The 15261-nt window shown below is 42.2% G+C and overlaps 2 protein-coding genes across 2 annotated transcripts in view; both read right to left on the minus strand.

The window, feature by feature from the left end:
• Positions 1–1341, minus strand: part of PSTPIP2 (proline-serine-threonine phosphatase interacting protein 2) — a 67008-nt gene extending 65667 nt beyond the window's left edge. The window contains exon 1 of the mRNA XM_016147790.2: positions 1197–1341. Coding sequence (XP_016003276.1) covers positions 1197–1229 — 33 coding nt within the window. The 5' untranslated portion in view covers positions 1230–1341. The remainder of the gene's footprint in view (positions 1–1196) is intronic.
• Positions 1342–5543: 4202 nt separating this feature from the next.
• On the minus strand, positions 5544–13448 carry ATP5F1A (ATP synthase F1 subunit alpha). Its single transcript, XM_016147789.2, has 12 exons — positions 13281–13448; positions 11669–11747; positions 10798–10967; positions 8868–9041; positions 8616–8782; positions 8264–8412; positions 7815–7966; positions 7488–7712; positions 6891–6998; positions 6629–6773; positions 5888–6038; positions 5544–5766 (listed from the first exon to the last, which is right to left on the minus strand). The coding sequence occupies exons 1-12, from the start codon at positions 13338–13340 to the stop codon at positions 5685–5687; spliced, it is 1662 nt and encodes a 553-aa protein (XP_016003275.1). The 5' UTR covers positions 13341–13448; the 3' UTR covers positions 5544–5684.
• Positions 13449–15261: the final 1813 nt, after the last annotated feature.

Here is a 15261-nt window from a genome sequence, read left to right on the forward strand (position 1 = left end):
AAGGCCTATATTCTACCTGAAGAATTCCCAGGCCCCCACACAGGGCCATCTGTGAGGTTATTCAAGCTGTTTGTCAATCTCCATGATCCTGCACCCTATAGGTGGGCAGTGCCACAAGAGATTCTCAAAAATTCCAGGAAAAGGGACCTCACGAGACAAGATATTAACTGTCCCTGAGGCCGCATTCCCAGTTTTATCCAACCAGCAGCCCATGATGGGGGACAAGGACCTGCCAGGCAGCTGTGAAGCTCAATGGAAAGAAAGCAAGCAGTGTTCCAAGTAAGGAGTTGCCGCCACTTGGCAGCTGTAGGTCAACTTTGAGGTGTGCTGACTTCCTGCTCCTTTCTTAAAGGGATAATGGCAGTTCGTCCAAGTGAGAGGGTACACACCCTTGAGGGGCACCTGGGGAGTGATAAGACTGGACAGAGGAAGGGGGCAGGCAGCCTGCTGCCTCCTGCTTGGGCCGGTCCTACGCGGACTGGATGCCCCCACCAGCTCTAGGGTCTCACACACGTCAGCCTCCCTCTGTGCAGCGCCAAGGCCTGGGGAGGGGACTCAGGAAACTGGGCCAGATGGGCAGAGCAAGAGAACGCCTCTAGGTTCTGCGGGGTAAAGTCGGGCGCTAAAGGGGCTCGGACAGGATGAACGTTTCTGGGGACCTGGTAAAGACCATCCCCTGGGGGTGACTGCCACTGTCAGCCCAGCGAAGATTACCCCAGGTGCCCCCAAATCCGCCGACGGCGCAGACTCCGGGGCCACCGGCTACTCTCTACAGTCGAGCCGCTCCTCCCTTTGGGTCTCAGTTTCCTCAACTGTGAGATGAGGGTTGGATGTCCCCACTCTGTGGGGTCTCGGGCTATTCCCGTCCGCGGGAGTACGAGCTGCTGGGGGCACGGGCGGCAGAAGAGAACCCAGGGACGAGACCCGAAGACTTGCCGACGCGCGGCCGGCTGGGGGCCGCGGCAGAAGGAGAGCCGTGGCCGGGTGTCCGCGTGGGTTCTGACCCTGAGCAGCGGGACCAGGACCTCCAGCGCCAGCCGGGTCCCCGGGCGCCCCAGGCACGCGGCGCCGCGCACGGTCCCGGAGCGGGGCGGACCTGGGGGGCCCGTCCGCTTGCCCGCGGCGCGGCCCCGCGCCGGCCGCCGGCCCCGGCGGGTCCCGAGCCCGGAGATCTGCCGCCCGCCCCGCGGACTTACCCAGAAGTTCCCCTTGAACAGTGATCCCGTCATGGCCGGCGCGCGGGCTGGATCGGAGCAGAGTGGAGCAGCTGCGGCGGTGGGGAAGCCTGGCGGTCACGGCGGGTAATCCCGCAGCCCAGCCCTGGAGTCGCACGGTCGGCGGGGAGGGCCCGCCCCGGGATCCTAAACCACGCCCGATGCCAACTGCCTGGCCGGTGCGCTCCGCCTCCCGCCCCACGGGCGCCTGAAGCCGGGAGCCCGGCTCTCACGTCCCGCCCTCCGACAGGTTTAAAGACCCCAGGGTCAGCCAGCGATTAACTAGCGACACCTCTTCAGGAAGCCTCAGGGACTTGGAAGGAACTGGTCCAGTCGCCTGCTCGAATTCGGCTCCGGCCCTGCCCACAAGCCCCCTCCATTCTCGACCGAATTCCGCGCAGAGAAATCCAAATTCAGAGGAGTGATGGAGAAGCCCCCGCCTGATTAGAGGGTGGTCGCGTGGACCAGCTGTCGGCTCGTTTAAGCCTGAGGACCGACAATACTAGCAGCCACGTGAGGTGTAGACAGACACTTTGCAAGGCCCCAGGTGTGTCAGCTGCAGACCAAGCCCTTGGGGCACGTTTCAGTCAGGAAATAATGGAAAGGTCATTGATACTGGTTCCCCTAGACTCTTGGTCATCTAGGAGCTCAGCTCCTCCCTTTCCAGTTATCTGAGATCCTGAGGGATAGTTTGCAAAGGCTACCTTCCAGGGCTCTTCTTTACCAATCCCACTCCAGCAATAGGACCCCAGAGCTTCCTCTCCCTCCACTTTCATAACACTCTCATAAAACATAATCCCAGGGCAAGTTGGACCCATCCCTGCTTTGCCGCAAGAAGGTGCTCTTAGCCAAAACTGAAGCCCAGAAAGGATGAATGACTTGCCCAAGATCAGAGTATTTAAAAGAGTGCTCATGCCCAGCTCATGCCCCCAGGGCTCTTGCCTCTCCAGTAGGTTCTAGTTCTATCCAGACACAGTTAAAGAGCAATTGCTGGGGCTATCTGAAGGACAACCCAAAGGTTCTGTCCAGTATGCCACCCACAGGCCCACTACGATGAAATCCCACTAGTAGAGTCATCCACAACTACAATGATAGGGAGGCGGCCTCCAGCCTTGGGTCACTCTGAGGGCATGCATCCTTTCATCTGGTTGTTCTATCTTTGAAAACGGTGAAGTTAGAAGGAAGGGATGGATGGCAGCATCATCAGGGGGCAGCAGGACAAGTTAAACCACAGGAAGGTTAAGAAATAGTGCCAACTGGGGAAATGAAAGAAGCTGAAAAGCCAAAGACAGGACCAAGACTTTTCTTGGACGTTTTCAAGATTTTAGAACAAATATTTTACATATAATTCTAATTGTTTAAGTTTTAATTATATATAAAATATATGTATATATATTTTAGTCTCAGAAATTCTTACAAGCTCTCATTACATTGTGCTTATTTTCCAGGATCTGGCCTCAAAGATACCCAAATTTTAACTCTTCCACCACCTGGTGGCAAGATCGAAAATTGCAAATGGTTGTTCCTGCTGCTCATCCCTTTTATTAATAAGCTCATCACCTGGACAGGTGTTGTGAAGACAAGTAAAATGTGTGCTATATCCAAGGGTCTATAACAAATCTGGGGCATTTTACCAACAAAATTAAATAACACTACTATGGCAATTATGAAATAATTAAATTTAATGACCAATACATTTAAGATGACTTAATATTTTAGCATAATCTCTTCCAATATACATTGCAGGGTTAAGATTTTAATGTACATAAAATTTTTGTTGCTTTTAAAATATTTCATAAGTATTTTCTGGTCCTTAAATACATCTTTCCTAACAAGTTTGATTGCACAGTGCCCAAACTGACACACTTGCATGTAAAATCGATTATTTTTGTGAAATTCGGCCATGCATTAACATTTAAAATACACCCATCTTTTGACCCAAAATGTCCATGTCAAAGAATTTACCCTAAAACGTATTCTCCCATGTACAAAGAGAAACATTATAGTTATTCATGGCAGCATGGTTATTCTAGCAAAAGATTTGAAACAGAATAAGGATCTTTTCACTGAAATGGAATGAACAAATAGCAAATGGCAAAAAGAAATATCCACTAAAATCACATTTCCTTTCATACTTTTGAAAACCTGATATCTACATCCCTCTCCCTCCTTCCCTCTGCCAATCCAACCTCACACTGATTACCAGGTTACTCTTTAACCTTTCATCCTTAAAACACTGCTTTCTTCATCTCTCTTCACAAAGCTACCAACTTTCCCTACCGCCCACCAGAATTAAGTCCCAAACACCTCTGTCCAACCTGTCCCATCTCATTCCCCACTTCCTACCCTCCCACTTTATGCCAGCCAGGCTCTTCTCGGTCCTGCCACCCCACTTTGCTGGTGCTTTGCAGGCTACTGGGTTGCACGTCCTTCTGCTCGAGTTCTATCTCATCACTTCCCTACCTTCTCCAGCCCTGTCTTCTTACTTGAGCATCTACAAGTTGTCATCTTGTAGCCCTTGAAACATGACATATCCTTAGTTTTAATTTGTTCCTCCTAGATATCGTACCTCTTCAATTAGACCACGAAGCACCTCAAGATAAGGCTATTAGCCAATGGAGGTGGCCAGGGAATTCAATGAACTCTGATCCTGAAAATACTACTTCAGTTCCCATAGTCTAATCCCTCACTTCTAGGAAGTAGAAGCAAACCTGGTAAGGGGTACAGGCCAAGTAGCTAAAAACAAATGGGATCTCAGGACCAGCACCTGGCCAAGAAGCCATGGTCCAAAAGCGTCAGAGGGCAGGAGTAAGGTATTATTAGGTTAGCCAGGTCAATGTCAAAAGTGGAGAGGCTGGATTTGTCACTAAGGTTAGAAGCTGAGTAGCTGGAGGAATGGAGTAAGAGGCTCAGGACAGGAATAGAACACACAGGAAAAACATTCAGAAGGCGTCAGTGCCCAGAGATTAGCTGTGCAGTGGCTGAGGTCTACCCTGGATCAAAGCAATGGTTAGAGTGGATACTATCAAAATTTGAATTTTGAGTGAGTCAAGTAAGGGACACAAAGGATCCATTTCTCATCAAAGTTTAAAAATGGAAAAACTTGGGTATCCACTGTCACAAACCTACTGTATGTGGGGTGCTTTCTTTTCATCAAAAGCTACTAATGAGAGTGAAGGATGAGCCACTGGAGAATTTATGATACATTTGTTCTACAAAGTACTCATATCCATTATGTATAGAAAACTTGAAAAACAAAACAAAACCAGGATTTTCTAAGGCTGGGACAGAAAATATGTCTGGAGCATCTTGTGCTGCTAGAAAGCACACACTTATGTACATAGGCAAGCAACCCCAAGCATGCATGCACACACACGCACACACACACACTTGAGGAACAGGAGACAATTGAAAGAGCCCCCGTCCCCTCATGCTCAAGGCTGGAACAATCTGAATAACAAAATAAGTATTAGATCTGAGATCTCAATTAAAATGTAAGATGTTCTAAAGGACAACCAGCTGTCTTCTTAAAACACTCAGTCATGAAAAACAAGACTAATAAGATAGTCTAGACTTCAAGAAGTTAAAATAGACAAAGTAAAAGGTAAACTTTGAACTCTAATTTTTAAAAATTACAGAAAATGACTAGGAGATATTTGGGGAAATTTCGATGTGGACTACATTTTATTCTATGTTAACTCTCATTTCACGACTCCCCAATAAGTTATATAAAAAACACTTTTGTGACAGCCACTTGGCTGTCATACAGAAGGGCCATCAGGCACAGTATTTTTGCAGGCCTGGTGGCTGTGAGGTCTCCCATCTCACTAGTCTGTAATAAATAACATTTAAATCTCAGAATCTGTTTCTCTTGGTTCATTGTTGCAATATAGAATGGGATGAGCTGTGCCTCAGCAAAACTACCAGGGAAAGGGCCACATAGGATACAGGTACCCTGGCAAGTTAAATGGGGAAAAGCCATTAATAAAGGGAGATGAAAAAATTGGATATGCATATGGAAAAGGAAAAAAAATAGACCCGCACAAAAATATAACTCCGGATGAACTGTGATGGTCAATTTTGTGTCAATTTGGCCAGGCTGTTATCTGGCTTTTGATCAAATACCAGTTTATCAAATGTGAACTTAGCCACATATACCCAGTTTATGAATTACATTTATCACAAAACACTCTGGAATCTTGCAAAGAACTCAGCCGTAAGTTATCCAAGCCCATTGATTCTAACAGTCAAGTAAAATAAGCTAAGTATATTTTTACTAATTCTTCAAAGTAATCTCAGTTCTTTTTAAAGAGTTAAACTACAGAAAACCACCAGGCAATACGGAACCTTTATTTTTAATGTGATTTCTGTACAACTGGAGTATGAGAGTAATCCTTTTACAAATGGAACTTATTACTAGAAGAAACAATAACAAAACCAAACTAGTATTTGATGTGAATCCATTGGAGTTTAAGCTTCAAATCCAGCCAAGAAGTTTGTTACGATCTCTTTCAGCTTTGCATCTGACTGTTCTGAGATCTTTCCATCAGCCCTATTCAGAGATAAAAGCAGATCATCAGTTCTGACCTGGACAAAAATTCAATGACTTTCTTAACTACGAAATGCAAAAGAATTTTAGCAAGATTTATATAGACCATCAATTGTGTTCATACCTGATATTGCCCAGCAGGGCTTGGTGTTGGCTGATAACATGGGATAGGAAAGCATTCTCAAACTTTGTGATCTTGCTGGGCTCCAGTTTATCGAGATACCCCCTCACACCGGCATAAATAACAGCCACTTGTTCTTCAATAGCCATGGGAGCTAAACAGAAACAAGAACGCCAAGTGAGTTGTTCAAACATAAAATGCTATGTTACCAAAGTCAAAGAAACTTATTTTCCTACAATTATTAACATTTCTCTAACATATCACTTCATCTCACTTTCTCAGTGAGAAACTCCTTCCACTCCCTCGCCAGGAATTAGGTTTTCCTTATGTTTGCAAGCTCTGAAGTGTATTTGAGCATATTTCATAAGCACTGTTTATCATCTGGCAGTGTTTGTTTTCAACATAATCTGTTAAACGTTTATATAGCAAGATAAATGCTAATATTCTTCTACACCTGCCAAATTCCACACTCATAGCTGGGGGGCAGGGGGAACAGGACATCTACTAATAGGTCTTAATTCCCAAAAGCAAAATATTAAGTATACTTAGTAAGTTTCACCAGTTACTAAGTTTGTAGCACTTACATTTAAATGATAAGACTGTAAGTAATAAAATAGGCATCGACTGCATTCAAAAGGCAAAACCGTGATAAAAGATCAACAGCATGTATTACAGCTTGTAGGGGAGTTACATGATATTCCCAGGCCCTAATAGGAACTTGAGCAAATGAAAAGAACAACTCACAATACTGTCCTTGCTTCAGCAACTCAGTCAGCCGCACACCACGACTCAAGAGCTGTTGAGTGGCTGCATCAAGATCAGAACCGAACTGAGCAAAAGCAGCAACCTCACGATACTGAGCCAATTCCAGTTTCATGGTACCTGCCACCTGAAATAGAGAGATAGTTAACCCATACAATTCAAAAATACTCATAGCAATGACACAGAACTCTATACAAATACACTTTGATTTCATATCGCTCCCCAACAAAGTGATGCAAATTACCTGCTTCATGGCTCTGGTTTGGGCAGCAGATCCAACACGGGACACAGACAAACCAACATTAATAGCAGGGCGGATACCTTTGTAGAACAATTCTGTTTCCAAGAAGATCTACAATGTAAGGAGAATACACATACTATCAAACTTAAAGAAATCAACTATTTTGAAATTAAGACCCCGTACTTCAAAAACTTGAAGCCCAAAAACTCCAAAGAAGAATGCTAAGTGACTTCTATGGTAGAGCCCCTCTCATCTTTTCACAATCCAAATCAAGCTACACACTTCATTGCTAAAATGAGATGTGACATGAACAAAAAATAGGTAACATCTTTTATTAAAATATATACAGGTGAAATGATATGATCTCTGGAATTTGCTCAAAAGAATCAGGGATAGTAGTGGGTATAAATGAAGCAAGAATGAAGTACATTATATTATGAATTCACAAATGAGTAAGAGATAAATGGTTTTGCTATACTATTCTCCTTTTGTATACATCTGAAAAAGGTAAAAAGCTTTAACAAATCAGTTAGTAGCCACTAGTTTCAACCAATGCCTTGGAATCAACCTCTAGGTTTTTACACTTAATCATAAAAATACCTGTCCATCAGTGATAGAAATGACGTTTGTTGGAATGTAAGCAGACACGTCACCGGCTTGTGTTTCTATGACTGGTAAAGCAGTCAAGGAGCCACCACCAAAAGAATCGTTCATTTTGGCTGCTCTCTCTAGCAGACGGGAGTGCAGATAGAACACATCACCAGGATAGGCCTCACGACCAGGGGGTCGGCGGAGCAGCAGAGACATCTGACGATAAGCAACAGCCTACAGTACAGAAAAGGGTTGTGAAATTCACCCATTAGACAACAGCTACATTTGTCCATCATGTTACAAACACACAGATTCTAAAAATACATCTCCTTTGACCTGTTTGGATAAGTCGTCATAGATGATCAAAGCATGTTTGCCATTATCCCTAAAATATTCTCCCATAGAACAGCCAGAATAAGGAGCCAGGTACTGAAGTGGGGCAGCATCAGAAGCAGTAGCTGAAACCACAATGGTGTACTTCATGGCATCTGAGAAGAAAATAGATTAAGATTTACTAGGTTGTTATTGCGGTTTTTAAATTAAAGGCTACCATAAATAAAAACTGAGTCCTTTATTACTGATTTACTATTAAGATTTATCAGCTTCTGAAGGAACTGATAAAACCTTAAAATTCATTGTTGTTTTATGCTACTTTACATACTATTTTATTTATTGATTATATTAGAGAGTAATTAAAATCAACCTTCATTAAGTAGAAGCCATCCTAAGATTAGTAGCTACAGGACTCCAAGATTAACAGCAATGGGACTAAAGCTCTTTAATACCTGCATCTGTAAGTCTCTTTACCAACTGGGCAACTGTGGATCTCTTCTGACCAATAGCAACATAGATACAGTATAGCTTCTTCTTTTCATCAGTTCCATCATTGAAACGCTTCTGGTTAATGATTGTGTCAATAGCAATTGATGTTTTGCTTTTAAAAAGAGAGTAAACAAATCTTACCAAATAAGTACTTCAAAGGATTTCCCAATTAAAATTTCACTACCATGACTAATCTGCATATCACATTCTCCTCCCCCCATTATATCCAAACCATTTGCCATTCCAAACCTAAAGAGTAATCTTTCCATAAAGCCAAATCTAGGTAGAACTTTTAACAAGCTACTGAGTCTTTACCCAGTCTGTCGGTCTCCAATAATTAGCTCACGTTGACCACGACCAATTGGCACTAAGCTATCCACAGCCTTAATGCCAGTCTGCATTGGTTCCCGCACAGAGATTCGAGGAATGATCCCAGGGGCTTTCAGGCCAACTCGCCTACGGGTCTTGGAACCAATTGGACCCTGTTAAACATAAAAAGGAACCCAGAACAATCAGTTTCGATGTTTGTTAGAAGCTACAACCACATCTTATATGTGATAAACCTACCTTTCCATCAATGGCATTACCAAGGGCATCTACTACACGACCCAACAGCTCCTCACCAACTGGAACATCCACGATGGCTCCTGTTCGCTTCACAATATCTCCTTCCTTAATTAGTTTATCGTTTCCAAATACGACAACACCAACATTGTCAGGTTCCAAGTTCAGAGACATACCCTACACAAAAGACACAATTGAATACCAATGAAGCTGGAGTGGTTCTTCTTCCTATATACATATACCACTACTGTGTAATATGAAACTAGTTAGGGGGGAAAGCAGTATTATTCTTTAGATATGGTGTACTCTTAAGTATTTTTCCAATTAACAATCCATTTCAGTTAAGACTTTTAAAATAGCAACATGTTCCCTTCAATAATCTTGGAATAACATTATAAACCTAACAAGTTCTTGATCATATCCTCAAAGAACTCAAACAGGCAAAGAAATTGAACAGGTTAAGCTTTTCCCACTGCATTTTCTCTATGGCTTTTGAGCTGTGTGATCAGTATGAAATAAAAACATCAAGGTCAACTAGAAATTTTAAGACATATTTGATTTACATCTTTTGATTTTTGAGAAACTCCATAAAGTTTAATATGTAATCAAAACCTCTACTTGTCAGGTTAGTATAAAGTGAAATTAAAAGCTACCCAATAAAGAGCAAATTTTCACAATATAATAGTACCACGTCATCTCTAGTCATTACAACCACATTTCAAAATGGCAAGATTATAGGCCCAAAAATCACAGCTAAAACAAGGCTATTCCAGGAACTGAGTCTGGTCAGCAATGAAAGCTCCGGAGAAAGACTTAAGACTTAAGAGTAAATCTCTGATGTTCAGCAGAGTAACTAATCACAAGTGGCTTAAATTAAGTCAAATTTTAAAAATTCAGTCCGTTTGTCACACTAGCCATGTTTTACATGCTCAACAGTCGCATACTAACAGTAGTTACCAAACAGGACAGACTGTTATCAAACAGGACAGACATAGAATACTTTCATCATTGCAGAAAAGTTCTCTTGGATGGTATAGGCCAAGATTCTTAAAAAGTAAAAGGAAACTCAAGAGTTCGTCTATTTAAACCTAAACTTTCAAAGGTATAAACACTAAAAAAACAAAAAAGTTAATTAAATTTTAAGCCAACGTTCCACCAATAAAACTTTCAGCTCTGTAATTAACTCTTTCGCATGAAGTGGCTCTTTTTCCATTCCCAGACACTAGCACAAGAACCAAAACAATCTTTTCTCCTATTTGTGTGCTTAGAGGATAATCCTACCGTCCCCTTGCCCCATCTCCCCATCCCCCTACCCCTACCCCAGTCAATCCATTACCAGGTCCTGCTTTCCTGAGAGAACCCATTATACTACAACCCTTATTTCTCATCCCACTGGCCAACTAGGCTCAACCTAATCGATAAAAGTGGACTTGTATCATAAGAGCTTCTGATAGCTACGCCGCTAACTCACTTCTCAACAACTCTTACTAGAAATACAAAGTCAACGACTTTCAACTTTCCACCAGAAACAAATTTACTTGAAGTTATCAAATATGTTTATATAAAATGATCTTATTGGGGGGGCAGGCGGCGGCGGCGGGGGGGGGGGGTGACCTTAATGGTTACAAAGAATAGACCTGAACTTCTTAGAATTAGCATGGAAGTTTACGAAACTATTATTTAGGAGTCAGTGGATATAACTTTTGTGTAAATCAGTCCCTAGAGTAAAAACTTGGTAACCAAAACCTTTAAATTTATTCTGTTCACAATCTATGATGATGATCAAAAACAAACAAAAAATGCCCAAGAAACACTGAAGCAGACTGATTATATAAAGTTAAAAAAAAAAAAAATCTGACACAATTTCTGTTTTACTAAATAACTAACTAAATGAGGACGCTAATTCTACAACAAAATCTCATTTTTAATTTACCTTTAGGCCTGAAGAAAACTCTACCATTTCTTCTGCCTGAACATTCCTCAGCCCATGCACTCGGGCAATACCATCGCCAATACTTAAGACACGTCCAGTCTCTTCAAGGTCAACAGAGGTATCAGCTCCAAGAATTCGTTCTTCAAGAATAGAGGACACCTCTGCAGTGCCTATTGAGGGAGGACAATTTCATTACAAAAGTAATCTGGGCCCCAAAATCTTTTCAAAACCTATTTCCCAACAACATAAAAACTCATTTTGTGCTAATAATCAAATTACGCTCTAAAATGTAATATACATGGTATATTCAAAAAGCTTGATACCTACCCACTATGAAAATGAACCCAAGCGATTGAGAGAAAACTTCGTAAGACAAATGTAAACCAGGTAAGAAGCTAATAAAATTAAGCAATACCCCTAAAATAAATATTTTCTATCTTCTACTACTGTGGTTCTTAAGCTTACCTCCTCACTTCTCTATCATTCATAGATTACCAGCTATTACCTTTGAAAAGAGATAAAAATTATGTTTCCTAATGTTTTATAAGAGAGGAAAAAAATCTTTCACAGATCAGCAAGTATGCCCACCACTTGAAATGTACACATTGTTTCCACCCAAAAGGACATTATCAGGACAAAGCTGTATGAACATCAAAGGAGAAATATGTAACTGTAGTTCATTTCACTAGAACAAACCAACCTACCAAGACAAGGCTAAATGACACACTATGGGTTAAGAATTTGAGATTCTGTAGTAACTAAAATTGAGGAAGAAAATTAAACCAATAAGTAAGTAACTGCAACAACTATGTAACTGATTTTTCATTTAACAAGAAGGTAGTGTAGTGCAGCCTTAGAAATAATGACTTACCAGTCTTCTGAAGATGAGTGTTAGAGGCGTGGAGGTTCCTTGCAGCAATGAACGATGATCCCAAAGCATTTTTGGAGACCTCGGGAAAAGATTTTTAAAAATCTGATCTTTAAAAAAGCCTTTATAAAACCAGCAAGCTTAAAGGCAGGCTTAATTTGATCAAATTATCAGTAAAAAAATTATATTCAAAAATAGTTTGCTTAAAATTGGAAGAATATTAATTGCGTTAGAAAATACCCTTTGATATATGTGAAAACCTATTGTGCCTTCCCGGTATACTTAAGTACTGACAACAGTTTAAAAAGTATCTTTCCTTTTAAAGGCATCTGCCACTATTATTTTGACTAGAGTTGTGGCAATTGCCAATAAGATAAACTGCTACCTAAAGGAGCAAATCTCAATAGATTTCTTACTAAGAAACAGAAAAAAAAACAAGTAAATAAAAAAGCTGTGAATGTCGGAGGTTTGATTAGAAACTAAGAGGTATAACAAATGTTTTTTTTTTTTTTTTACTGCCTTCAATAAAGCATGCAGCAATCTGGACCCTTCTTCAAATGTTAATGCTGTGACTGGTCACAGATCATTCTGAAGCTTCTACAGGACCCGAATAAAAATCGTTAAATATGCTTTTTGGATTTTTTTTTTTTTTTTTTTTTTTTTTTTTGCTAACAGAAATCCAAGATACTACCAGCAGTTCTATTAGGCCAGAATGCATATTTCACCTTTCAAAATTAGACTACTTTTAAGATGGCAAAAAAAATGTAATGTAAAAGCACTACACAGCACTTAAGGGTTGTGTTCTTAATTTCAAGGGAGATAAGTAATGAAGGACATTGATCTTTACAGGTAGTTACCAACTACGTTCTATTTTCCTTGAGTTCGCAATCACTGCCTAACAATTCCTCAGGGACAAAAATCTTAAATATATCAAAGCATCACAAAGTCTTCTTTCTGCCAGACCGAGACAATGACAAGCCACCTGTCACAATATCGGCCACATGAAATGCATATTTGTACCTATTCGGTGTTTTCACAATCTTTTCACTATTCAACAGTAACAAGGTGCGTACTTAAGTATTCAAAAAACCACCTTCATTTATTGCTTTCCTTTGAACTGACCTCCGAGCAGAGGTGAAATGCCGGGGCCTGCTGACCTTCATACAATGTCAGGCTTCCCCAGCTCGCTCTGACCTTCAGCGAGGGAATCCCGAGGAAATCAGGGAGGCCGAGCCTCGCCGTTTCAGGGCAGGCCGGCGACAGCGAGCGCCCAAACCCTGACCTTCACACAAGGCCCCCCCGTGGGCCGCTCCCAGCAGAAGAAGAAATCCTACTGAGGCCATATCTCTGGGCAACATCAAGGTCACTGTCTCTTCTGCAGCACTCCGCATCATCCCACACAAAAGGAAAGCAAAAAGGCTCTTCCGCCGCCCGACCTGTCCGCTACAGCAATCAGCAGTGCAAGATGGCGGCGCCTGCTACAGCCCCTCTCCCTTCTTGCAGAAAGAGCTCCCGAATCAGCACACCACCACCGATCACCTTGCAGAAAGAGCTCCCGAATCAACACACCACCACCCACCAGGCCACCTCCAGCCCACCGGTTCCTGGCGCTCACCAGCCCGGCCCGTCGAGGGAGGGCGCGGACCACGGCCGCGGCGACGCGCACAGACAACATCTTTGCAGATAGCCTTCGGGTGGTTGCTCTGCAGCCGCAGCCTCGGGACTGACTGGAACAAAATGGCCGAGCGGCGAGGAAGGTCAAGGCATCCGGCCTACCTGACCCGGAAGTACCGCCCCTAGCTTTCACCTCCGGACGCAAATCTGCCTTTCACAGGGAGTGGGGGCGGGTACTTTTTTTTTTAAGTATCATTTTCAGATTTAAACTTCAAAATGAGTGGTTAGACCTTTGCCAGCTTCAGCCCAGGCATTCACTACAGATTTACTTTCGTCTTTCGAGTCGACTTTGTGGTTGCCCGGAGCGACCGCCTGGGTGGCGGAACCCTCTAAGTAAGCAGTTCCCAGGCCCCAACCCGGTTGCGAGGGGATATTGGCGTCACCTCTTCCCCAGACGAGACTCGCTTCATAAGGATGCGGGTCGATAGTGTCCGGTCCGAAGGTACAGCTACTAAACATTGGAACCGTAACAATAGTAAACAATCACCCGCCCCGTAGGCGTGTCTACCGCAGAGCGCTTTGTGCCTAGCGGATTGATAATCAGGTGGCGGGTTTTAAAGCCAGAATCTCTGAGTCGAAAAATTTGGGCCTGTCTGAATTTTGACAAGCACCCACATCATACGCACCTAAGTTGGAGAATTGCAATTCTTTCAGGTTCTACCTAATTGTCTGCGAATTAGGGAAAATTGTTTGAAAACTGTAACAGGACAAGGAGTTCAAGTAACAGTGGTTGGCAATCCTCCTGAGAATGGTCCAGGATCAGTACAGTAGTCTCTTTCCAGATTGGACTAGGGCTCAAGTTGTCCTCTACCAGCAACTAGTTTCATGACAGTAGGGCTTCTACTTTTCCATTTGGAGTAAAACGGAAATGATGAATATAACTTTCTGTACCGACCCGGTAAGATTGGAAAGATTGGAGAGAAACTTTTTTCTCAGAATTTTTGTGTTCCTGAGTTTTTAGTGGTATGTACAGAATGGGAGGGGAGGGGTATGTTTGGTATTTTGTGATAATGGAGACTATTAACATAACCTCGTTTGTAACTCTTCCGAGAAGCTGAAAGCTTCCGCCACCAAATTCTGACTTGCACCCAAAATCTTAATGGGGGGGGGGGGGGCGGGAAGGGCGTCTGAATATCTTGAGTTAAAAAGGTCATCTCCCAAAACAGCTTGCAACTGTATGGTCAGCAATCCCTTTCTTTAATATTCTGCCTTTCAGAGTGAGCCATAGGTAAGTAAATACGAAAGTCCTTCTGGGATTCAATCTGGTAGTAATAGTTAGGAAGAGGTAGGTAGGAATAGGAAAAATATTGGTTTATAAAGACAACAAAATTGCAAGGATAGTTTGTAAAATTAATAATGATTAATGTGAAGGGCATAAAGATAACTTTTTTCTCCCATATATAGAGCTGTACCAACTTATGTGAAATTTGATTACTAAGCAGATGTATTTGAAACAGAATCAGCAAGCAATATGGTAATGACTAGTTAATAAAATTCCTTTTAAAAGAATCATTTCAAATATGCATATGACTTAGGAGAAACGTATTTGGTGCTAAGTCTGACCCACAATTTAAACTACACATCATAGAAAGTCAACTACATGGTCTACCTTTCCTAACAACATAGTATATACTATAGGAGGTTGCTGGACAGCAGTGTGGTATATATAACCTGAAGAGACTGAAACACCCAGCTAAAGCCAGAACACTGTGGTCAGGTTCCAGCACTACCACCTAATCTTGGTCAAGTCATTTAATCTATGTGTGTGCCGTTTAATGAGAAAATAGGTAAAATAATGTGTGTCTATTTTACAGAGTTCCTGTAAAAACGAAACAAAAATAGGAAAACAGAAAACTATACATTGCTGTAGCAATATAAAAAATCTCTCAGTGTTAGAGTGATGGAGAGAGGAGAGACCTTTA

Source organism: Rousettus aegyptiacus, unplaced genomic scaffold, assembly GCF_014176215.1.
Source record: "Rousettus aegyptiacus isolate mRouAeg1 unplaced genomic scaffold, mRouAeg1.p scaffold_m13_p_12, whole genome shotgun sequence".
Classification (NCBI taxonomy): Eukaryota; Metazoa; Chordata; class Mammalia; order Chiroptera; family Pteropodidae; genus Rousettus; species Rousettus aegyptiacus.

Bases quoted from the DNA above. Each gene is read 5' to 3' on its own strand.
- ATP5F1A (XM_016147789.2), bottom strand. From the start codon at position 13,340: ATGTTGTCTGTGCGCGTCGCCGCGGCCGTGGTCCGCGCCCTCCCTCGA. The intron at 9,042-10,797 runs GTAAATTAAAAA...TCTTTTGTGTAG, and splicing joins AGTTTTCTTCAGGCCTAAAG to GGTATGTCTCTGAACTTGGA. The intron at 8,783-8,867 runs GTAGGTTTATCA...TATGTTTAACAG, and splicing joins GTAATGCCATTGATGGAAAG to GGTCCAATTGGTTCCAAGAC.